Below are 25,262 nucleotides of genomic sequence, written 5' to 3'. Positions count from 1 at the left end.
CCCACTTTTTCTCTCTCTGTAACACTATTCATGTGGTCCCCTTTCTCCACTAACCCATTTTATTACCATTTTATCTCACAAAATATCCGTCACAAATGATAACCCGTCACAAGGGAGACCAATTGTTATAAAAAAGGATCAAATTGTTCACTATTAGAGACAGAAAATTACATGACTCGCTTGAAAGCTATATCTACTCTACTAAGCTACATGCTTTATTTTTGTTGCTTGGTTTTTTTTAGTCGTTTAATGTAAAGTGGGCATATTCAAGCTACAAGATATAGTAGCCTACCATTAGGAGAACAACTTGAGAGCAATATTACCGAGTATATAGCATGTCAAGCTACTATATATTGTAACTCACCATTAAAGATGTTCTAAGCATTAGTATATTCGTAATTGTTAGTATTTCCTCATACACGGTAATTCTCAACTTTTTTTCTACTTTATCCCTCACATTTCATGTACACAGAAAAAAAAAATCAAGCCTAACTCAATTACTAAAATTCCGGCCAAATGTTTAGTAGTAGCCAGTAAGTTTCATTTAAAACTATACTATTTTTTTAAGTTTAAGACGGATCAAGTGATATGATACTTAACCTGTGTTAAGCTTAAGACGGATAATGTTGTTGTAGATGAGAATTTAAATGTTAAGCGGAACTATTGATCATTGATTCCACATTAAATCAATTTCTCCAAAATTTTATTCTATTGAGTGGAATTATATGTACGGATAAGGATCATTAGATCCTTATTTAGACTATTAGATCCTTAACTTGACGGATGTATCATTATTTAAGGATCTAATGGTCTAAATAAGGATTCCCATAACCTCTTTCGATCATTAGATCCTTATTTGTGTTGAAGTGAGACTTTTCTGGAGTGTTCTAGAAGTTTCCTGAAACTTCTAGAACACTCCAAAAAAAGTCTCACACTTCAACACTCCTCCTTGAGACTTTTGGAGTGGCGCCCAACTTTGATTTTAGAAACTCGAACCTTGCTGTCGGTAGAGCCTTGGTTAAAATGTCAGCTAGTTGGAACTCGGATGGGCAATGGATAAGTTCTACTTCCTTTTCTTGCTCGGCATCTCGAAGTGCATAGAACCTCACTTTCATGTGCTTTGTCTTGCTGAAGCACACTGGATTTTTCGCGATGGCGATTGCTGACTTGTTATCCACCATAACCTTGGTTGCTCTTTCTTGCTTGTAGCCTAAGTCCTGAAGTATCTTCCTTGGCCATATTACTTGATTGATCATACCAAGCCGCAATGTACTCTAAACTACTGGTGACTGATCGAGCTACGATATCTTGCTTCTTTGAATTTCATGAGAATGTTCCCGAGCCGAAAGTAAAGGCATAGCCTCAAGTACTTTTCATGTCATCTACCAATCCCGCCTCCACCGTCTTGAGTACGCTATTAATCTTGGATTGTCGCAAGGCTGGTAAAATACTCCAAACTCTAGAGTACCCTTTAGATATTGAAGTATTCTCTTCGCTGTACCCATGTGAACCTCACTTGGTTTGCTCATAAATCTTGATAATAAGCTTGTGGCGAACATAAGATCGGTCTTGTAGTCGTGAGGTAAAGTAAGCTTCCAACCAAGCTTCTTGATTGCTTGAGATCAACTTCTTTTGACCCATCATTTTTGGATAGCTTCTCATTCAAGACCAAAGGAGTAGAAACCGCTTACGCTTCTCCATCTTGAACCTTTTGAGGATTTCCCGAGCATACTTAGTTTGAGAAATGAAGATTCCATCTTCTGCTTGATGGACTTCCATGCCAAGGAAGAAATTCATTAAGCCCAAATCCGTCATTTCAAACCTTTTCTTCATCTCCTCCTTAAATGTAAGGATCGTTTGGGCATTGTTTCCTGTGACAAGGAGATCATCAACATAGAGAGAAACGATGAGAAGATCACCTTGTTTTTTCTTTACGTATAGTGTATGCTCATTTTTACTCCTCGTGAATCCTTGCTCAAGGAAGTAAGAATCAATCTTGCTATACCACGCCCTTGGAGCTTGTTTGAGGCCATATAAAGCCTTTTTCAGCTTGCACACCTTTTCTTCATTTCCTTGTGTGACAAAGCCTGGAGGTTGCTCGATGTATATCTCCTTCTCGAATTCTCCATTAAGGAAGGCAGATTTGACATCAAGTTGATAAATTTTCCATCTTTCTTGAGCAGCTAGAGCAATAAGAGTCCTTATCGTATCATGACGAGCAACTGGAGCAAAAGTGTCTCCGTAGTCTATTCCAGCTTGTTGGGAGTACCCTTTCACGACCAATCTTGCTTTGTACTTATTGATTGAGCCATCTGGATTCAGCTTTGTTTTGTAGACCCATTTCACTCCAATCACCTTTCGATCCTTGGGTTTGTCCACTAATTCCCAGGTGTTATTCTTCTTTATCATGTTTATTTCTGTCTCCATTGCGTCTTGCCACTCTTTGTATTTGGAAGCCTCATCATAGTCTCTTGGCTCCTCAAAAGCGAAGTAGCATCTCTCAAATTCCTCTTCATTCAGATTAATAACGGGGCATTCTGCATAAATTTCGGAGAGATCTTTCTTACCTCGAGGTCCCGTAGCATTCTCCGAATCGTCGTTTGAGGATGGAGAGTGTGCATGCATTGGAGTTGATGGAGGTGTAGGAGGATCATTATTGTTGATCATATCATCATCACCTTCTGAATGTTGGTGATCAGGAACTAGGATCACATTTCTTTCAACCTTCTTTTCTTCTCAATTCCATATTGCATCTTCATCAAACTCCACGTCTCGGCTTATCATAATCTTCTCCGTATTAAGATTGAAAATCCGGTAAGCCTTTGATTTTGAGTCGTAGCCAAGAAATATACCTTTCTCTGCCTTATCATCAAGCTTGCTCCTTTTTTGCCTTGGGATGTGAGCATAGCAGATCGAGCCAAACACCTTTAAATGCTTAGCTGTAGGCTTTTTACCGCTCCAAGCTTCTACTGGAGTTTTTCCCTTAACTGCCTTTGTTGGAAGTCTGTTGAGCAGGTATACGGATGTGTAGACAAATCAAATTTCAAAATTTCTTCGGCATTTTCTTTTCAAACCAACATGCATCCGCCATCTCCATCACGGTCCTATTCTTTCTTTCGGATACCCCATTTTGTTGTGGAGTATATCTTGCGGTGAGCTGATGTTCTACACCTTCATCTTCACAAAATTGGTCAAATTGTGAAGAAGTATATTCTTTCCCGCGATCGGATCTAATCATCTTCAATTTGCACCCGCTTTGATTTTCAAAGAGCTTTGAATTTTGAAAGACTTGGAATACTTCTGATTTTTGTTTCATAAAATATACCCAAGTCATTCGAGTAAAATCATCAATAAACAGGATAAAGTACTTTTCCAAGATGAGATAAGGTTCTTTGAGGACCGCATACGTCTGTGTGAACAAGCTCTAGCTTTTTACTTGCCCTCCATGCTTGGCTCTTTGGAAATGGCAGGCGGTGTTGCTTTCCAAGTTGACAAGGCTCGCATAGTTCTTTAGTTGCTTGAATCATTGGAAAATCCCGCACAACATTCTGCTTGTATAAGTCGGCTAGTGCACGTAAGTTGAAATGTCCGTACCTTCTATGCCATAGCCAGGTCTCCGCGGCGTGAGCTCGATATGATGACTCTAGGCCATACTTCCATTTCAAGGAGAAGCTTTTATTTTCCATGGCAACTTTAGCAATCTCCTTATTTCCGGGGTCATATATGGTGCAATGATTATTTGCAAAGACTAGTGAATAACCATTCTTGATCATTTGTGCCACACTTAGCAAATTTTCAAAAAGATCCGGACAAGCAAAGACATCTTTAATGTATTTTGTACCCCGCTTAGTTGGAACAATGATCGTACCTTTGCCCTTAGATGTCAGAACTTCGCCATTCCCCATTCGTACCGGAGTTTGGACAGAAGTATCCAACTCGCTGAAGATGCTTGAATCATTCGTCATGTGACTTGTACAACCACTGTCAATTAGCCACCTACTTTCTTTGTTTGAACTCTTTGCTTGACCGGCATAGAAGAGGTGCTCATTATTAACGCTACTTGAATAATGAGCTTGGTCCTTGGACTCCATTTGTTTTTGTCTACAATATTTTTTAAAGTGCCCATACTTCTTACAATGGTGACACTGGGGCTTGCTTTTGAAATAACAATTCTTTTCTGCATGATTATTCTTTCCACAAATGCCACAAGGAGGAAACTTGCACTTTGATTGTGACATTTGTTTATTGCCACCATCGTCACTTTTCTTCTTCCACCCTCCGGACCGCTTTTCTTTATGCGATGACTTGAAAGCATCCTCGGAAGAAGATTCTCCAGTCTTGATTTTTTTATCATAGGCGAGTAAGGATCCAAGTAGCTCGGTTATTGTGAGCTTTGAGAGATCCCTTGATTCTTCAATAACATAGACAATCATGTCGAACTTTTTGGTTAAAGTCGCGAGAATTTTTTGCACGATTCTCGTGTCGGTAATATCTTCGCCATATATCTTCATTTGATTAACTATCTCCGTTACTCTTGAAGTGTAAGTTTGTAGGTCTTCATTCTCCCTCATCTTCAAATTTTCGAAATCTTTTCTTAGGGTATTGAGACGTATTGTTCTTATCCTTTCATCACCATGGAATTCTTTTTGGAGTGAATCCCATGCTTCTTTTGCGGTAGAAGCCCGCATTATTTTTGGAAAAATGATCTCCGAAACGGTATTAAAGATGAAACACAGAGCTTTGGCGTCATTTATTTCATCCTCTTTTATTTTCTTTAAGGTGGCTTCGGTGGTTGGAATACCTTCTTGTTGTTTTTGGGGACCATTTTCCACTATCTCCCATAGTGCATTTGCTCTTAAGAAGAGCTTCATTTTAATGCACCAATGGTCGTAATTTTCTTCTCTAAATAAATCTAGAAAATCTAGAGGAGCGGGCAATGGAGTGTTTGATGCGGAAGCCATAGTTTTATTTTGTTGCCCTAAGATCTTTAGAGCTCTTGATACCATGTTGGAATTTTGGCAGCGGAAGTATTGTGAACCCGATATTTTCAACATGGATGATTAAATTTATATGTTGAATGTGTGATATTACATAATATTTGGGGGAGACGATGTTGGTGAGTCCTGGAATAATGTAGAAACAACTAGAAAAGTCTAGAAGAGTCTAGAAGGATCTAGAAGAGTCATGTATGTTCTAGATTTATGTAGAACAACCTAGAACCTTCTAGACGTGTGTATAAGTGGTAAGGAACTCTAGAGAGTTCCGTATTTAGGCTACTCTAGAATGTCCTATTCTAGAGTGTTCTTAGGATGTATGAGAAGGAGGAGAAACTCTATAAATAGAGGACCTCCCCTCCCATTTCTATGAACCTAAAAATGAACCCAAGTGTATCCCAACAAATTCACAACAAATCAATACACAAACTAATTCCTTTAAACTAAACTCCAACTAATCAACCTTCAACTAATCAACTAAACAAACAACTAATCTCCACTCTACTTCTTATACTCCCCCATACACCAACAATTTGGACCATTAGATCCTTAACTTGACGGATGTACCATTATTTAAGGATCTAATGGTTTTTATAAGGATTGCCATAACCTAAATTATAGAGTAGCTAGATTGGACCTTACCGTTGTGGAAACGGTTAGCGATCGAAAGAGGTTTGAGTAACAATACCTTGTTCGTCAAGTTCCACTCATCAAGAAATCGGAAATAAGAGACCAAATATACAGTAGTAATGGAGTAGACAGACAACAGAGTACCTGTATTATAAATAAGCTTTCTATTTGATCTATACCTGGTGACACGCCGGAAGTCTGAAACCTTTAGATTGTTTCTACGGAGTACTACTAGTCAAGCATATGCCAAAAACCTACACAAGTCCTCAGTACGAAGTCGTTAATAAGGTTAGCTTAAGGTTCATTGGCTATGTCCATAGATAACTATCTGAAAAGTTTTCTTTCATACCAAAATTGCAATCTCAGTTTCTCACAACTATTCAGCACAGAATGCGCTGTACAGAAAACGCAAGATGATTATTTAATCCGGAATCCAGCGATGCAGCGAGCACATCATGACAATTCTCCAGCAGGTTATGAAGAGAGAAGACCTGAAGGCAAGGAGGAAGGTCAGGGCGGTAAAGAGAGCGTTGCTTCTTCTCTTGCATTTCCGTAATATGAATCCATTTTCAGCTCTCTGTTCTCTTTTCTTTCTTTCTTTCTATTTTCTTCTGCATTTCCGTAATATGAATCCATTTTCACCTCTCTTTTGTTCTTCTTCTGCGGTTGTTCTACCCCGTTCACTTGGATCAGAACTTTCTAAACTGAACTCTTCTGAAATTAAGTCCAAAAAAACGGAACATACCCTTGATTTTTATTAAAAAGAAGAGAAGTACTAATTCTTCTTGGAACTCTCAAGTAGGGTTGACAAAGGAAAACCTAACGCGTTGAGCAGATCTGGAATGTACGAATTTCGAAAATGCTTCTCATATGCTTAGAATATGATTCCTGAATTAGTTAATCAGCTTGAAACCGAATTCTACATCAACCGAATTTGGTATGGACAATATATTTATTCCCTTCACGTCGAAAATTCTCAATGCCAACCATTTGGCAAATTATACGAGTATTACAAGCAGTTAGTCAAATAAAAACTAGGTATTGTTGTAGATCAAATGTACAGAATCAGACAATGTGCTGAAGAGTGAAATTTATAAGGCGAAATGTGTTGATTAAGTGAGTTCAGTCCAGAATCTAGCTCAAATGTGAGTTCAGTCGAAATGTAGCTATTGTGAACAACAGACAAGGATCCTCATATGTTTATTAAATATAAAAGCGTTCCGAAACAACATAGCATTACCGCGTACACAAAACAAAAAAGGGCACCATAATACACCAACATATAAAAAAACAGTCAGTCTTATACAAGACTGTCTCACTATCCCAGATAGAACCAAGGCTCAAGGGTTAACAGGGAATCGACATCAGCTGAAGCTGAGGATGGGATTTTAAAAGCACGAGACTGTAGAGTGAGACTTCATCTTTGTCCTGGAAGCTTTGCACTTCTTAGTCATAGTGAAAGAAAGGGACATCCACATTTCACTTATCTTGGTTCCCTTTCCTCTTGGTTCTGCGGTTTCCAGATCTTTTCTGACCGCGCTTACCAGTAGTGCTGCCTCTTCCTGATTTAACAGGGGCAGCTTGGATCGAGGAAGCAGGCATATGTTGACCATCAACCAAACCAGGGAACCCAACAGCAGAGATTCTGTCAAAGATAAAACTCTTGGTGAGACTTCAAAAAACGAGAACTGACATTTAGCATATACGAAGTATTTACAACTTGACATTGACATAGACAAGTATACCCAACAAATGACACAACATGCTCCTTTAGTAAAAACATTAAAATATAACTTATACACTCGGTTTACCATGATATCGTAATAAGTATCCAAATGGGAGACCTAGAATTGGGGGTAAGATATCCCATAAACAAAGAGGCATAGTCTATATAAAATAACATGGAGTTGTATCACTGGTGGGGAAACGATAACATGATATATCAAGTGTACCTAGGAATTTCTCATAAAATCGAATGTGAAACAAACACAAACAAGCACCAAGAGAACTCATACATTCCAATCATCTCAACAAGAAGGTGAAAGGAGTGTATACATCTCCGACTTGGAATACATCGAACAATAGACGCAATCAAAAATTCACAATAATCGAGTTTTCCAATAACAACTGATTAGTGCTCGGTATAAATGAAAAATCAAACCACAGTGCTGATCAGTAAGTTCAAACTAGAGAAATAAGGAAGCAGAAAAGGGTGATAAAGCATACCCAGCAAGAGCACGGCAGACTCCGGCCTGGTGATGGGAGCACCATATGTCTGCAAGGAACAACGCAACCACTGATTCTCAACGTAACAACAGTGGAGCATCCTTTGCAGCCTCCGACATTCCTCTTCAAAATATCGACTTTTCATCTCTAAATCCTTTACTAAACTCTTTTTCCTTTCTCTTGATCTCATGGCGGCCTCTCGATTTCTCGATTGTCTAAACAACAAATCAAGAATCATATCACATTAGAATTTAGAAACTATCTCTTCCCGCCAACTCACCATGTTTAGACAGTTTAGTTAGTTTCTGTACAATTCTGTACTACTCCCAATATTCCGGACTCCTAGTGAGTGGCAGAGCCAGGATTTACGGTTAGGAGGGCCAAAAATTTCAAAAGGGTCAAACAAGTAATGACAGAGCAGAAATTTGAAAATAAAATCAGAAATTTGAACTCAAAATTTTGAATTTTTCTTTGGCCAGCACCCCCACTAGCCCCCTAAATCTGCCACTGCTCTAAGTCAATTGTTTACCTTTTATATTGTTTGTGCCAAGTATTTTAATCAAAGCTAAACAAACGATTGGGACGGAGGGAGTATATTAGAAAAGCGACAATTATGTTGGTTGGACAAATTGGGGAAAGGGGACGATAAAATTGGAATGGAGGGTAATTAATATACGATCAACAAAATCTAAAGTAAATTAATCATGTGTACTACCTTTTACGTTTCTTAGAGAGAGGATCATCGTCATTATCGTTATCATCGTCGTTGTCGTTATCGTTATCGTTAACCTCCGGCGCATCATCCGACGACTTATCATTATTCTCACAATTCGACTCAAAATTGGGACTAACTTCCATTCCTTTATCATCATTCACAATAACACCTTCATTTCCGATCGACGGCGACGACGCAAGCAACAAATCACAAACCTCTAAATCAAACTCCTTAATAAAATCACTGCTCGTCGTTTCACTACAACCATTATTATTCGCCTCCTCGTCGTCTTTCATTAGCAATTGCTCTAATTCCCCCATCCATGACTCGCCCGCCGCCACCGTCGTCCCCGCCGCATGTACCTCCTCCGGTGAGGATTCCTCCGCTGGAAATTCCGGCAATGATGCGGCGGCGAAGAAATCGAAGTTTTCTACGCCGTCGTCGAAGTTTAACAATTGATTCCAGTCAATTTCGTCGTTTATCATCATTGTCGTCGTCAATCAAGAAATCGAAACCCTAAATTAAATAAAAAAAATTATATACAAAAGAGAAAAGGAAATTAGGTTATCGATGATGTGAGATGAATAAAAATTAAAAGAGGGATTTAGGGTAATTGGAATTATATGAGTAGAACTGTTGAATATATAGGTGGAGAAATCAAAGAGGGATTTTCCTTCGTGAGGAAGGGAAGAGGAAAGTGCGCGGTAATTAATAAGTGGGAGGTGAAGGGAGTTGGTTATGGCATCACTTAGCCAATTAGAGAGGGTTATTGAGATGATGTGGCATTGTGCCTTCTTGCTCGGTCTTGCTGGGCTCGTATTGTAAGACTTGTTAAATGGGTTAAATAGATTGATTGGACAGAAAATAAGTCCAATCGCGGTCGTCGTTAATAAATTACTTCAAATCATCGATAAATTTAATTGAGAGTGACAATCAATATTGAATAATAATCGACAAATTGAAAAACGTTAAACTAATTGATTAATAGACTTAAAACTGACCTAATCCTCATTTAAGTCCATAAAGAAAATTGTTATACCAATAACGAGGGCCGAGCTTCACTCTAGATCACTCCGACCCAGAATCCCAAATAAGTGTCCATCACCATGGGATATCAGTATATCACAGCATGAGCTCAAGGCCAAATGCTCGGCCCTGTTTCGGAGGCAGAGTTCAAACCAAGCTGAGACAAACACTTTATGTAGGATTAACCATGTTATTCCTCCATATAAAATACCAATGAGGATTCTTTAACCCATTTGGTATCTCATTCTATGTCTCACTCCATACACATCTTGACACATCACTTGTTGGCGTTGTTGCAAATAAAAAATATATACTCCCTCTTATTCTACATAAACTTCTCTCTTTCCTTTTTCATATATTCACAATATCTTTTCTATTTCCTTATTTAGTAAAGTTTTATACTTATTTTAATCACCTTACCTTACAACAATATCTCATTTCACCCCACAACAATACTTATTTTAATCAACTTATACCAAAACAATACTTATTTTAATCACCTCACCCACAATAATACTCCACAATACCTTCCTTCTCTCCAATTACCAAACTCTACTACAATACTTTACCTTAATTTAATCTTTCTCCTTAATTCTAGTGGGCCCCATGAATAGGAAGGTTTCTCTAAAATAGGAGGGAGTGACAAATATGTTAATGTGTCAATATGTCCATGGAATGAGACACAAAAGTGAGGACACGGGATCATCTATTCAATAAAAGAAAAAAGCTAATCTCCCACACTTTAAGCACTATCTCTCACAATAGTAGTTGACCCGAAGTGACTCCTCATGATTAACATAGCCACCCTAAGTGGTCTAAAGAGAATTTAAGTATGAGACATGCTTTCCTTAGAACCCCCAAAGTTTTAGGTTTGTTCTTGTTTTAGGTGCAGGCTGGCTGGGAGGAAACTGAGAGGAGCAAATCATTCCATGGACCTCAAAAACACGGGATCAAGTGTCGGACCAAACTTAACATCATTTAGCATTCAAAGTCATCATTAGTATCGTGTGTATTCGTAATCATTATTAACTACATTTATACCCGAAACAAAAATATTTCAATTATCCAAAAATCAAATGACGAATTAGTAAGTTTATTAATTTATTTTTTTGTCAGGAGAAGCGGAATTAATCCAAACTAACTAAAACAGAAAAGACGAATTACTAAGTAAAACAACTTGACGTAAAACAAATCAATTTCTCTCAAATTAAAACAACAAATTACTAATCCTAACAATGTAACTAACCGACGTGAAATTAACATTAAACTAAGCGGCGTAAAACGAATCAATTTTGTCAAGTTGATGAAAACTAAAAAAAATGATTAATCAACTAAAAACTTAAGTTAAATTTAAAAGAGCATGACTTCAATTTATGCATTTAGGCTTTTTCAATGAATATGGACAATAAACACAGGTTGTTTAACCTCTTCCCTACTAATATTACCGGTAAGAAATCTGTTATCTTCATCTGTAATTAAGCCACTTAATAGACTTAAAATCCTCATTCTTGTCGAAATTACAAAGTTGATTTTTTGTAAACCTAAGTGTAAACTCGTCAGAAATTTCTTGTTTAATAAGTTCTTGATCAGTAATACAAGCACCATTCTTATTAATAAATTGCTTAATACCATTTCTACTACGTCTAATCGTGGCATAATTTTGAAAAAACTTGGTATTATTATCTCCAAAATTTGCTTTGGTTATACGAGATTTTTGTTGCCAATAGACACGTTTATAGTCAAGAAGAGCATCACGCTTTTTCAGCCATCTCAATTGTGCGTTTTCTAAATGGGCAATATGAGAAGAGCCTAGCTGTTTTTGAATATTTTGTAACTTTTTTTTCAGCAATTGAAAGTTGTCTAAAAATATTACCAAATGTGGACTGATTCCATGTCTTAGCCTTTTGTTTTAAAAATTTGCATTTTTGAGAAAGACAGAACATATATGATCCTTGAAACTGATATTGCCAACAACTTTTGACCATTTTACTAAAATCATCCCGGAGAGTCCACATGAGTTCAAAACGAAAAGGAGAGGCTTTTCTGTGAATTTGGTTATGAAACTTCACAGAGATCGGACAATGGTCTGAGCTAGTGAAAACATGGTGGACAAACTGCATGTTTGGATATATACTCATCCAATTAGGAGAGGCTAAGGCTCTATCAAGGATTTCAAAAACATTTTCAGACCCCGTTTTCTTTTTCCTCCAAATAAAAAAATTACCGGAAAAAGGAAGATCTACACAGCTAGTATTACTTAAGAAACTATTTAATCTTAAACAACGCGCATTGGTAACTTTTGCACCCCCTTCTTTTTCACTAAGATTCTTAATCTCGTTAAGATCTCCTAGTACTAAGAAAGGCAAATCAAGAATGAGGACAAAATTTTGAAATTCATTCCAAAAGTCCGACTTCTCAGCCGGTTGAGCTGGAACATAAACAAAAATAAGGTAAAACTTGACATTGTTCGTTAAATCACACACTTCACAAGCAATGAATCTACTCGACTTAAATGTGACATTTAACGAAAAAGTCATAGAGACAGTTTCTTTCCAAAGTTTTAGTGCTTTCCAAAATAACCAAATCCCCCCAGAAAATCCAGCACTGGGAATGAAGTCGCAATTATTAAACCCATAACTAGTTATAAGGTAAGGGTCAGGCTTAGTAGACGATTTAGTGTCACATATAGCTAAAATTTTAATTCCATTTGAAGAGCTAAAGAAATTAAGTTCTTCGGCAAAATTCTTTCGTTTGGTACCCCTAACATTCCAAAAGGCAATATTCATGAAAAAAAATTTGAACATCATTGGATGCAGTAGAGCATTATCTGGCATTATCTGCTGGATGTAGTATAGCAATATCTGGATGCAGAATAGCATTATCAACATCAACAGTGGCATGTAGTTACATGCGGCATAGCAAAAAATTCGGGCGAAAAGAAGCCTAATCCCCCTACTACTAAGAGAATAAAATTCTCTTAGTAGTTTCCCGCCCAAATGTCTTCCCACTTTGATGGGTCTGTCTTATGAATTGTAAATAGCACAAACCACGTTCTAAGTTGGGCCCTCGACTTAAACTAATTGATTTTACATAATTTGGCATCATTACTAACATTTTAAGTTGATAATTCTTGGAATCTTATACATGGAAATAAATTATACTTTAACTTTTTTAATTATACAATCCTATATGGAAACGAACTATAATTTGCCCCACAAATTATGCAATGCTAACAATATTATTTCGAAAATATCAAATCACAATATCTCGAACCACAATAAATTACCCCAATATACAATTTCTCATATCAATTAATCAGAGATAAAATTCGAAAAAATAACATCACATCATTTACCCCTAATATATTATGCAATCTCCCTTACTGCTAAGTGAATAAAAACTCTTAATAGTTTTCCCGTCTATGCTACCTACTCAGAAAAATGGGCCAACTCTTTGAATGGCAAACTAGATAATAATTGGGTTATAATAATTTATTGGTCCATAATAAATTGGATCCCACTACAATTCATAAAACAATGTGATATATTGATCAATTACATCCCCTTACTATTAAAAGAATGAGAGATTCTATTATTTTTTTTCCCTAAACAATATTTACTCATAATTGGGCTCCTTTGTAAATGTTAAACTATAAATAAATAATGGGTTACTAAATGGTGTTCCATTATACCATCTTATAAACTATACATAAATTCCTTACTCACATTATTAAATTAGTGTATATTTTAACAAAAATTACAATATTAGTTATACATTTCACATAAATATTTTATATGGATAAAAAAGAATCACGTGTTATTTATGTATGTTAATCTGACAATCTTATTTATAATAAACAACTTTTTAATTAAAAAAAATACTTCTACTACAAACTTCATTCAGGCTAAAATGTCTAATTTTATCTCTGTTACCTCTTATTACTAAACATTATTAAAATTTACTTTTATAGTGAGTTTAAATATTAAATTCTCTATGAAAAAAACGATCTAAGAAACCGCGCTTTCGCGCGGGATCTACACTAGTTGACTTAATAACTTCGCATAATACAAAACTCATTAAAGCTAAACATAACCGATGTACTATGATACATGTGCAAAGGGTTGTAAGAAAAAACGTACATGATCCAACATTAAATTTGGTTATACTTGAGACGACACGAGCCCAATGAAGCTTAAGAAAACCATAGAACTGAAATTCTACCTTAATCAAATGATGAAGGTAGAAACTAAACCAACCAGCAAAGTAAATTTGACGGCAGTATAACTCATCCAAACTGATAAAGATCAGTATAGATTGCGCACACAGATACAGACAATTCTCAAAGAGAAAAAAAATCATTCTCAACACAAAAAAAGTGCGAAAAAATCTGCCAATAAACATGGGACAAAACCAGATCCATAGCATACAAGAATGCCATCTTAATGTCAAGATTAAAGCAGACATTCTTACTCGAAAACATACTGGTAAAAGAACTTTTGACATGGGGAGACCACCCACCAAAAACACCAGTGCAAAATAGGAAACAAGAGTTCAAAGGGTTAACTATTGGTAAAGCTAGGAAAAACTTAAAACCTGAGGACAATCCATATGATCCGTCAATTGGACGATTCACAGCAACAACACAGAACAAAGTTACAGCAGTTCTAAGGTGAAAGAAAGGGCTAATAAAGCAATTGCTATTGAAGATGATCAAAGGACACCAAATAGCTAAAAGACTAGTACAACACGAGGCTAAGGAAAGCTTAGAAACGTAACTGGTAATAGGCTGATAGCTCTCGGAGAAGCTAAACAAAGAATGCAGTTGGATTGCGAACAAAGAAACTTTACTGGTAAAAGAGCAAATGTAACTCGTACAGAAGCTAACCAATAAAACCATACTAATCATCAACAATAAGTCTGTTACAAAAATATGGCACATCGAGAATAAATCAGTGTGACAAAATAAATGTAGAGCCAAACTAGAAAAGTATCTAGCATAAAAACTCATAAGAGGAGCTAGAGAGCCTGTGACTGAAAAAGACTCTTGATCGACACTTTCTTCGAAATAGACACAATTCTGGATAGAGCTTTCCATGGCTAGACTGGAAAGCAACCAAGTGTCCATTAAGAAGGAAAGATATAGATCAAGACAATTGACTGGGCAAATGACAAAATTAATCACACACGAGGGTAAAACGGGAGAAAAACGATTTACCCCTGACGGAAAAACAGGAGGAGAGCAACCCCAAGACTCACCTCGGTTCCAAGAAAGAAAAGAGGAAAGTGATCTGGGAACCCCGACAAACCGGTTCTTTAGCAAAAACGGAGCACCGAGATGCACGACATCGACACAATGGGTCTAAAGGATCAACAGTGGCAGGCCAATTCGAAATGTTGAAACCTTTGTACTCCAGAGCCCCAGCAAGAGCAGCGAAAGTAGCTGGTGGAAAAACTGGTCATCGTTACCATCGTTGGATACTCCAAAGGCCCACGACCCGACAAAAGGAAATACCTTTAAGGGAGAAGTAGAGCACCAACACCATGGTGAAAAACCAAAAGAGGCATTCGAACAAGAGACAGTCCAGATCTCACCATAAATTTCCTCAATCGACAGAAGAAAATGAGATCTGAACGGAGAAACAATGATGTTAAACAAATAAGAGAACTTGGGCAAAGACGAATCTTTCGCAAAATAAACAATCTTGGATTGATTTTGTGCTAATATTAAGGCTATTTTGTGCTGAAGAAAATCGGAATGATTTTGTGCTGAAGAAAGATGGATTGGAGACGATTGGAAGTGACGGAGCTTGTATATGGTTTGAGGTTTCCAATCGTCTGATTTTCTTTTTTTTTAGATTTCTCATTATTTGAGAGAGAATTCTCGCCGCAGATAAATGCCCAGGTCCCGATGGGTTTCCTGCAGAGTTTTTTCAAAAATACTGGGATATTGTAGGAAATTCCGTCACTAAAGTTGTTTTAGCATTTTTCCATTCTGAGAAATTACTAAAAGAAATGAATCATACTTTCATAGTATTGATTCCTAAAATTGAAAATCCTCAAACAGCAAACCATTTTCGCCCGATTAGTCTTTGTTCAACAATTTATAAAATTATTGCAAAAATCTTGGCTAATCGTCTTCGAAGTGTCTTGCATAAGATTATACACCCGTTTCAAGGTGCTTTTACACCTAATCGCTTCATTCAAGATAATATTCTTTTAGCACACGAGATTTTTAACTCGTTTAAACGTAAAAAAAAGGCAAAGGAGGTTGGATTGCAATCAAACTTGATATGGAGAAAGCATACGACAGATTAGAATGGAATTTTATCGAGGAAACTTTTAAGCAAATACGGAGTAGGTTTTAATGCTAAGTGGATTTCATGGATTATGGGATGTATAAACACTGTTTCTTACTCAGTGTTAGTAAATGGAACACCGGGAGACGTTTTTAAACCCACTCGAGGTATTCGAAAAGGAGACTCACTTTCGCCATATATATTTATTATGTGCGCCGAGATTTTAGCAAGATCTCTGCAAAAAAATAGTGATGTTGGCTCTAGTGATATTGGTATTAGAATTGGATCCGGGGTGGAGAAAATTCCGTTTCTCACTTTTGCGGATGACACTATCATTTTCGCTAAAGCCTCTAACCAGAGTTGTAGAACTATTAAATCTATTTTAGATAAATTTTGCACGATTTCCGGACAATTTGTTAAATTTGACAAATCCACTTTTCAATGCACTAGAAATATTGAGCGTTCTCTTCGTGAATCCTTTAGAGGCATTCTTCATATGAACGAGGAAGCTCATTTGGGTAAGTATTTAGGATGTCCTATAATTGATAGCAGAGTGACCAAAAATACTTTCGAGAACATTATTCAATCTTCTTGCTCTCAATTATCGAAATGGAAAGCGAATTCTCTATCTCAAGCAGGTAGACTAGTTCTTGTCAATGCTAATTTAGCCGCGAAAGGAACTTTTCAAATGCAAAGCTTCCTCCTCCCTTCATCGATCCATAATAGATTAGATAAAATTAATAGAGACTTTCTTTGGAATAAGAATCCTTCCCAGCGTTCTCCTAATTTGGTTGGTTGGCATAAAGCTTGTTTACCAAAGTCGGTTGGTGGTTTAGGAATTAAATCTTCCGAAGCAGCTAATAAAGCTATTCAAATGAAACTTTTATGGAAAATTCTTATGGATAAGGAAAGCATATGGGTCAAAGTGGTATCTAAAAAATACTTGAGAAATCATATATTATATTAAAGCAACAACCAACAGCCTATTTAATCGCCACGTGTCAATACCTATTCATACGCCACGTGTCATTTGCTGGATTTCTAACAAATATGATACTGTTTCCTAAACTGAAGCCTAGATATTTGGGATATATTTAATCAACTAGGTATGATATATTTAATATTGCTTGTCATTTATACAAATATATAATTTTCTATTTATACAAATATACTGTATAATATATAACTGCTATGCATTTATACAAACTAACTAATCAAGTTGCCAACTAGACATATAATACGAAATCTCAAACTTAAATAACGGCAATAATATATGATATTTCCTAACTCAATTAAAAATCATCCTAAAATTTCGTTTACACCTTATACCATCTTAAAATTTCTCTTACAACTTATTTCCCTACATTTTACAGCCTACATCTTTAGGATATTTGTTCAGTTACGATTTTAGGATAATTTTTGAGTATCTTTTAAAGAATATATAGCATGCTGATTAATTACTTAAATTTGACTAATTAGGTTTTAAATATGATTAATTAAGGTTAGAATATACACATGCTGATATTTTTGAATACTTTTAAGAATCCTCCAGTGAGGTTCAAAAAAAAAAATCTTACTTTAAATCATATCATCCTAAACTTTTCATAAATTCAAAATCATTTAATTTAATCATAATTATTTTAATCATCATAATTCAAATTAGTAACTAATAACTAATGATTGTCAATTTTTCATCTTATTTGGCCCCACTAAATTTTTAAATTTTTAAAAAATGACAGGTTAAAAATCCTAAAGTAACATATTAGAAAGTGCATAAAATTGAACAAATCGAAATTTAAGCCTTGATTCTTGATTCTGAAGAGATACTAGCGTATACTCATTTTCAAATTTAATGATGTATGATTTTGGTTGAGAAGGAACTTAGCAAATACGAAGTATAAGTGAATAACAATTGTTTTCGGAAAAAAAAAATTTGCATGTTATCTTCTGCCGTTTTTAGCCACTAATAACCATTTTTTTTACCTTTAATAATTAATATCACCAAGAGTATTATACTATTAGCACTTGGTATCCCCGCAGTGAATCAAGTAATTGTTACTCTTTCTGATCTTCTGTTACTTTGAACACTTATAATATGTGTGCGAAATTGTCCACTACGATCATCATATGGTTACTTTCAAACGCCACCCACCTTCGACCACCATCATCTCGCCGCACCCCATCATGTTTCTGCCTCTGCCACACATATAGGCTATGCCAATTGTTCAGGGTAACTATTGGAACATTGATCATATACTTAATGAGGTCCGCATTATGATTATGTACTTACTACTGCGAGATGTTGTTCATCTTAATTTTGTCATTGTATTTGATGAAAACCTGAGATCCATTTGCACGTGGGTTATCTCTCACAAATACAAAATCACCTTCAGTATATCACCCACCACTATAAAATATGTGAAATGATGAAATGAAACCCAACTATCAACTTACAATGTCTTTAGATCTGCCATACAAATAGGTCACTGGGTTTAGACTTAGCAAATGGGTCAACCCGGTCGGATTCTGATCGGATTAGTTCGAGTTAAGTCATCTTGGGTTTGCAAGAATTATAGTCGAGTCCGGGTCATCTTTGGATAAGCTATTTTAAAGTTATTTAGTGATAATAGACCGTGTGCAACAATAAACAATAGGATCATATTATATTTAATCGGGTCAATTCATATTATAAATTGCAATATTAACAAACTTAAGTTTTAAATCAAGATTTTTTTTTTTTTTTTTTTTTTTTAAACCAATCTTTCAAGCCAATGAGTTATTGTCAAAATCGTATCTCATAAACAACTATAACGAGTAAGTTTGCTACTAATCATAAATTTTAATTCTTTCACTAAATCAAAGTGCATCGTTTAACGAAAGATGCGAAAGACAATATTTCATTACCTTGAAATAATCTTACTTTATTCTGATATTTGGTTTTACAAAAAAAAAATAGAAATAAATATAATTTGCTAAAATTTCACAAGTAGTTATTACATAACATATCTCAGATCATGAGTAATAGATAATATAAAATTATTAATTATTCAATTTAGATACTTAGTATTATTTTCATTTTTTATAAGTTCGAGTGACTTTATAAAATTATCTAACAACTAATGCAAAACATTATGACATTGAAAGGTAATGAGTAAATAAGCTACGGTGTCGGCAAAAAAAATTATCTCAAATTTCCCATTTTAAATCATCTCAAATTAACTGTGTTGCATGACATAATGATTTACAATGTTGAGAGGTAAGTGGTAACATGACTCAATGACAACTTAAAAAGCGAATGAATGGGCGGGGTTGCTGGTGGGAGGTAGTGATAAGGGAGAGGTCGTGATGGGTGGGTAATGATGGGGTGAGGAGTCGCATAAGGTTACGAGAAGGGTTAGGGATCATGGATGGGTTTTGGTCGGGAAGGTGGTTATGCTGGAGGCATGGTGAGGGATGTAAGGGATGGAGGGGGTAAGATATGAATTGTTGGGTGTTGGTTAGGTGGGGGCCGGGTTGGGGGGGTTAGGGGGTTAAGACTTGAGATGGATGTCGTGGTCTGAGGTGTTAGGTGCGGTTACACTGCGGTGGAGGGTCTGCTGATGGGTCTTGAGGTAGTCGGTCAGTTGGCAAACACTACTTCCAGACGATGGTAGATGGGAGGGGAAATAAGAGATAATTTAGAGAATTGTGAGAAGAAATAATAGGGGTAATATGATAAATAAAAAGCAAGGTTACAACAATGATTATAATCAAATCTATATTGCGTAAATAAACAAGTTATAAAATCTACAATAATTATATATCCGCTTTTCAGATTTCACGTCTACAAGTTAGAAAATTCGAGAGAAAAAAGTCGAGTATTTCAAAAGTTTAATAGGGTAGACAAAAGTATATTGGTAGACAAAGTAACATTTTCTAAAATTTAGTAATTTACTCATTCCAATATATTCGTAAGTTTCTACTTTTAATAATACTTTCCATTACCACCCGTGCAGTGCACGGGTTCCAAAACTAGTTGTTCACTATTTGATCATAAGCCTAATTCAGCCTCTTCTTGGCAATGGCGTAAACTAATGAGTTTTCGGACTCTATTTAGAAAAGGACTGAGATGACAGGTAGGTAATGGCAATAACATTAAGTTTTGGTCTGATAATTGAGTTTTTTCACACCCACTTACAAGCAGTATGGTTGATGATGATAGTAACCGTGATCTTAATCTTTTGGTTAAAGATTTCATAACCTCAGACAAGCAATGGGATGTTTGTAAATTATCCAATTTAGTGAATAACGATATTGTTAATCAGATTACTAACATTCCAGTCCCACATAATAATATTCCAGATACCCTCATTTGGGGGTTGTCCGTAGATGGAAATTTTTCTACCAAAACAGAAACTTGGTTAGCGCAAGGTTTGTTCGATCAAGCTCTTGTCAAATGTGAATTTCAGTGGATTTGGAAATTGAATATTCCTCCTAAATTGAAATTTTTTCTTTGGAAAGCCTGTGTTGACGGCCTTCCAACGAAAAATAGACTTCTCAAGAGTCATATTGATGTCCCACCTCATTGTGTTCTGTGCAACAATCCTATTGAAAACAAAGATCATTTCTTTTACGAATGTCCCTTGATTGGGTTTGTCATCCAAGACATGAACATTATTAGTTTCAACGAGTTTTTGTCAAATTATGATACTATTACAAATCAAAGTTTTCTAACGAAACTTAATTATCTCAAGGATTTAATTCCAAAAGATGACTTTATAAATATTATTTTTATTTGGTGGAATGCATGGTTCCATAGAAATTGTTCCGGGTGTAATTCCAGAGCAGTTATTTGTTACCACCCATGCTTGTAGAATGACGTCTTTGGTTGAATCCTCCTTGCGGTCTCCTGAAACAATGAACAAACTGAGGGCTCGGCTTTGGGCCGAGCGAACTCACTCCGACGCTCAAGTCAGTAAACTTAAAGGGATAAGTTGTTGTTACTTGGCGAAGTACGTGTTGTAGAGAGATAAAGAAGATATTACCAGATGAATAGTGTATTTTAGGTTAAATTGTGGATCTCCTCCTCAATGAGAGTTGAGGAGTATTTATAGACTTTCACCTTTTGTCACGTAGTGGCCAAGTGGCTAGCAGGTGGAAAGAATGATCTACCCCTCGGCCGAGGGACCCATGGCAGGCCGGCGGGCCCTGTTGACTCACCGCCGAGGGGTCTTGAATATGAGTTCGCGGATGCGTGCCTCGCCGGCCGCCTTGCCCACCGGGACCCAAGTGACAGGCCGACGAGCTGCGTCGTTAGGGCCGTCTAAGCCGTTGACTTGTTGTGGATATCTTTGACCTTGCTCAATATGTTGATCGTCGGTCGGGTGCAGAATATGCCCCATCAATTTGCCCCAGCCGTAGTCTATGCCGTGGTATGGGCTCCGATGTATGTTGAGCGTATATTCGCGCAAGTAAAAATTTCTCCCCGCTTCTTCTTCCCGATGGCTCGCTTAGGCCGTACCATATCCCCCTCCACATGGATGTGTAATGGACATCGATGTGGAAAAGAAAGTGATGCTTTGGCCGAGACCGAGGTTGTGAGCGCCGTGTGCTTTTGATTGCCCCACTTGTGGTCCGACAAACTTGGTTGATCGTGTAGCCGGCGGAGAACAGATACTTAGGAGTTTGTTGAGGAAGATGAATGGGCAGAGAGATTTGAAGGGGCGTGTTGAAGACGCTTGGTCACTGTTGCGTTGATTGACGTTCAACTGTTGCAACGATTGACATTCCGTGGTTGCATGTCTGACACGTGTCCGTTTTGCCGATTGGTCGGCGTTTCATGGGTCCGTGCCCCTGATTGGTCCTTCTTCATGGGCCTTCCCCATAAATAGGCGTTAGTCCCTGAAATTGGGCACCAATTTCATTTTCTCCAAAATTTTCTTCTCTCTAAACTTTCAAGGGCTTCTCTCTTCTAATCTTCAGAGTCGTTACTTCGGCTAGCACTTTTCTTCAAGGTAAACAACCAAATTTCTCTCTCTTTAACTTGTAAGTTTTGTTGTAAATATGTCTTCCGCCGGAGCCGACCTAGTAAGCCTGCGCCAAGGGGGGGTTCCCGTCGCGTCTTGATGAGGAGGAGATACTAGACGCCATCCCGATAAGGTCCGGGGGCCCTAGGTCTCCGTCTCCCGAAGTCGATCCAAAAGCTTTGGAGGGTTGGGAGGATGATGATGACTTTGATGATGACGGTGAGGAAAGGATTCCTTCCGGTGAAGAGAGGCCGCATATCCTGGATCACGGCGAGGCTCGCATGCATGATCGTCCCGACCGTGCCGGACCAATAAATTCGCCATTGTTCCGTGGAACTCTTTCGAGGGTCATTTCTACTTCGGTGAGGGGTACAAAATTGTTATCCCCGGGGAGGGTCAGCGGTCTGTTTCCCTCCTCCGGTCATATCGGCGTATATATCGTGGCATCCGGAGTATGGGCTCCGGTTTCCTTTGAATAAATACGTCACAGCCATCATCAAAGCTATGAACGTCGCCGTGGCTCAACTGCATCCGTTGGCCATTAGGACGATAGTTGGCTTCGTGTGGCTCGTCTTTTTTAAGGGGAGGTACCTACGCTTAACTTATTCCGCCGGCTTCATCATCTTCGGCATCGACCCCGGTAAGGTGGGGTGGTACAAATGCGAGATGGAGCCGGGCGTCCTCTCTCGTTGATAAGCTTTCTTCCCGCAAGGACTGGAAGGGGCGGTAGGTGTATGTCGAAGTCGGGATGACTATCCGCTACCCCGGTCCTTCCAACACCAAGTCAACTTACGGTGCGAGAGTAAGAGGGAGCGTGAAAAATGGGTCTCCCAGAGTAAGCTCAAGATGGATGCCAGTAGGGTTCCTCTTGGTGCGGACGAGGAGCGGGCGATGCAGCTGTTTGATGCTGAGAAGGGATGGGTGCCCCCGACTTAGATTATTCTTCAGGATGAGCTGCTTTGTCGCGTCGGCCTCATACCGGCCCTCAACCAGGGTGAGTAGGGTCGGTGTGAGGCCCATCTTTGCCTATTACGCTCCTGTTTTTAGAGCTTTGTTTTACTTCTTTTATGTAACTCTTGTCTGGTTTCTTGCAGACCGGTTTGGCCAGGATCTGTCTGAGAGGACCTTGAAGAGGTTAGGGCTTGATAAGGACGGGAACGTCATTGAGCGGCACCCTCAGGCTGACGCGCGTGATCGTAGACTGGCTCCCAACGAACTTATGGACAAGCAGCTGAAGGCACTGGATCCGGCGGCGGCTCAAGCACGGGTTCTCGGAGGCGTGCCGAAGAGAAAACCAAAGGCAGCGTCCAGGTTGGCGACGGCGTCAATCCCAACTCCCTCTTCAACCCCAACGGCCCAGAAGGAGCATGTGGAGGTCATCGATGTCTCCGAGGAGGTGGTGACCGTTGCGAAGGGCCCTCCTCCTCCGAAGAAGAGAAAAGAGCCACTGCCGGCTTCTACCGTTGCCGGGGAAAAGAAAGATTCACCCGGTCCTCCATCTAAGAGGGTCCAGACTGGTACGGACCTAACCTGTGGTTCAGACTTAGCTGGTTCATTATGCATTCCCGATGACAGACTCTCTGATATGTCAATGAATGTTGACATGGATGCGCTGTGTGAATTTTTTGTAGATCCGCCGTCGGCAGCCGCCGTTCTTACTGAACGACAATTAGAGAAGCAGCCTGAGAAGGCGGGTGATAGAAATGTCACCGTTGACTCCTCACTCCAGAAGGTTCCCCCCGTCGAGCTTGTGGCAGAGGGTACAAGAATATACAAGAGGTTGGCAAAGTGGACTCAACTAGCCGGCTCCCACATTATGGAGCAAGAAAAGGTCGTGGCCCAAGCTGGGCCATTGATCGAATGGCTTAAACTTGATCTTTCCGCTGCAAAGGGAGAAGCCGGGAAGGCTAAGCTTGACCTCCTTGCTGCTCGGAAGCGTGCGGAGGAAGCTGAGAAGCAGCTACTGGCCGAGAGGGCCAAAGTTGAGGTCGCCGATGCCACCTCCGCCCGATTCTTTGGAGGAGCGGGACAGGTATAAGGGTGGTTACGACGCCGTTGTTGCCAAGAGGGACGAATGGAAAGATCTGTATTTGTCCCAGTCGGAGGCACATAGGGATACAAGGGATATCCTTGCCCAAAGGGAGAAAGATATCGAGATGCTTCAAACCGAGATCATCCCTAACATGTGCGCTCAATTCCGGGATCAGGCCGAGGAAGCGACTAGGGAGGCAATCAAGAAGCTCATTCCTGAAGGCTCCTTCCCGTGGGAAAAATTTGAACAGCTCCTGGATGAGATGGCCGAAGCCGCGGAAAAAGAGGGCTGCGGAAAAGGCGGAGGCGGCGAAGGCGGCTCAGATAGCCGAGGCCATGGCGGCCTACGATGCAAAGGTGAAAGAGGCCGAAGAGGAGGCTGAGAGGCTAAAGGCACGTGAGAATGACGAGCCCTCCTCCGGGCCGCCATCGAAGATGATGCTTCTCGCCGATGGAGGGCAAAGAACTAGCATAGGGAGACGGGCGGTCGTCACCGGACTCACCCGGATCTCGGATAGTTGTAGCTGTTCGGGGGCTAACTATTGAGCCTTTCCTCCCTGCCATCTTTTGGCGCCTCAAATGATCATGTCTGTAACCTTTTGCTTTTCTTTTCCTTATTTATGTAAAACTTTGGTAGGTTGCGTTTTGGCTTATCCCTATGGGGACGGCCGTCGTCTGTATTCTCCTTACTTGTAACCTGTTATAATTTTTAATAAAAGTTTGCTTGTTTTGCCTCTGGCTTGGCCGAGGTCTTTTCTTGTCTTCTTGCGTTATTAATCGAGCGCTTTTTCATTTTTACCTTCGGCTTAGCCGAGGCAGCTAGAATGCGTATCTCAACTGCGTTTAACGTCTTTTTCTTGAACATGTTAACGTGTTGGTCGCTTCCTCTTTCACTCTCGGTCTAGCCGAGGCGTCGGATTTGCGCTTCCCAACCGCCGTTGTGAACATGTTAGCGTGTCGACCGTTGTGTCCTCTACCAGGCCTTCGGTGGGCCGAGGCGACTAGAGGTTACTGGCGCGACAACAGATATTGGCGTATCGACCGTTGTGTCCCCGCCAGGCCTTCGGTTGACCGAGGCGACTAGGGGTTACTGGCGCGACAAATGTTTCTTCGGCGTATCGACCGTTGTGTCCCCCGCCAGCCTTCGGTTGACCGAGGCGACTAGGGGTTACGGCGCGACAGCGTTCTTTGGCGTATCGACCGTTGTGTCCCCCGCCAGCTTTCGGTTGGCCGGGCGATTATGGGTTACGGCGCGACAGCGTGTTTTGGGTGATTGCCGGCTTGGGCCGTGGCGTCTACCTCGATATGATCATGGAGGGGATAAACACTTTGATGGAAA

The 25,262-nt window shown here is 39.0% G+C and overlaps 1 protein-coding gene across 1 annotated transcript; it reads right to left on the bottom strand.

Moving 5' to 3' along the window:
* Window positions 1-6,793: 6,793 nt before the first annotated feature.
* Window positions 6,794-9,271, bottom strand: LOC141586592 (bZIP transcription factor 60). Its single transcript, XM_074407884.1, has 3 exons — window positions 8,566-9,271; window positions 7,851-8,065; window positions 6,794-7,269 (listed from the first exon to the last, which is right to left on the bottom strand). Exons 1-3 carry the CDS (start codon window positions 9,051-9,053, stop codon window positions 7,013-7,015), a joined length of 960 nt encoding a protein of 319 aa, XP_074263985.1. The 5' UTR covers window positions 9,054-9,271; the 3' UTR covers window positions 6,794-7,012.
* Between the last annotated feature and the right edge of the window lie 15,991 nt (window positions 9,272-25,262).

This window comes from Silene latifolia, chromosome 6 (assembly GCF_048544455.1).
Source record: "Silene latifolia isolate original U9 population chromosome 6, ASM4854445v1, whole genome shotgun sequence".
NCBI classification, from domain to species: domain Eukaryota; kingdom Viridiplantae; phylum Streptophyta; class Magnoliopsida; order Caryophyllales; family Caryophyllaceae; genus Silene; species Silene latifolia.
The sequence above is the reverse complement of the archived record's forward strand: the minus strand, read 5'-3'. Positions and strand labels throughout refer to the sequence as shown.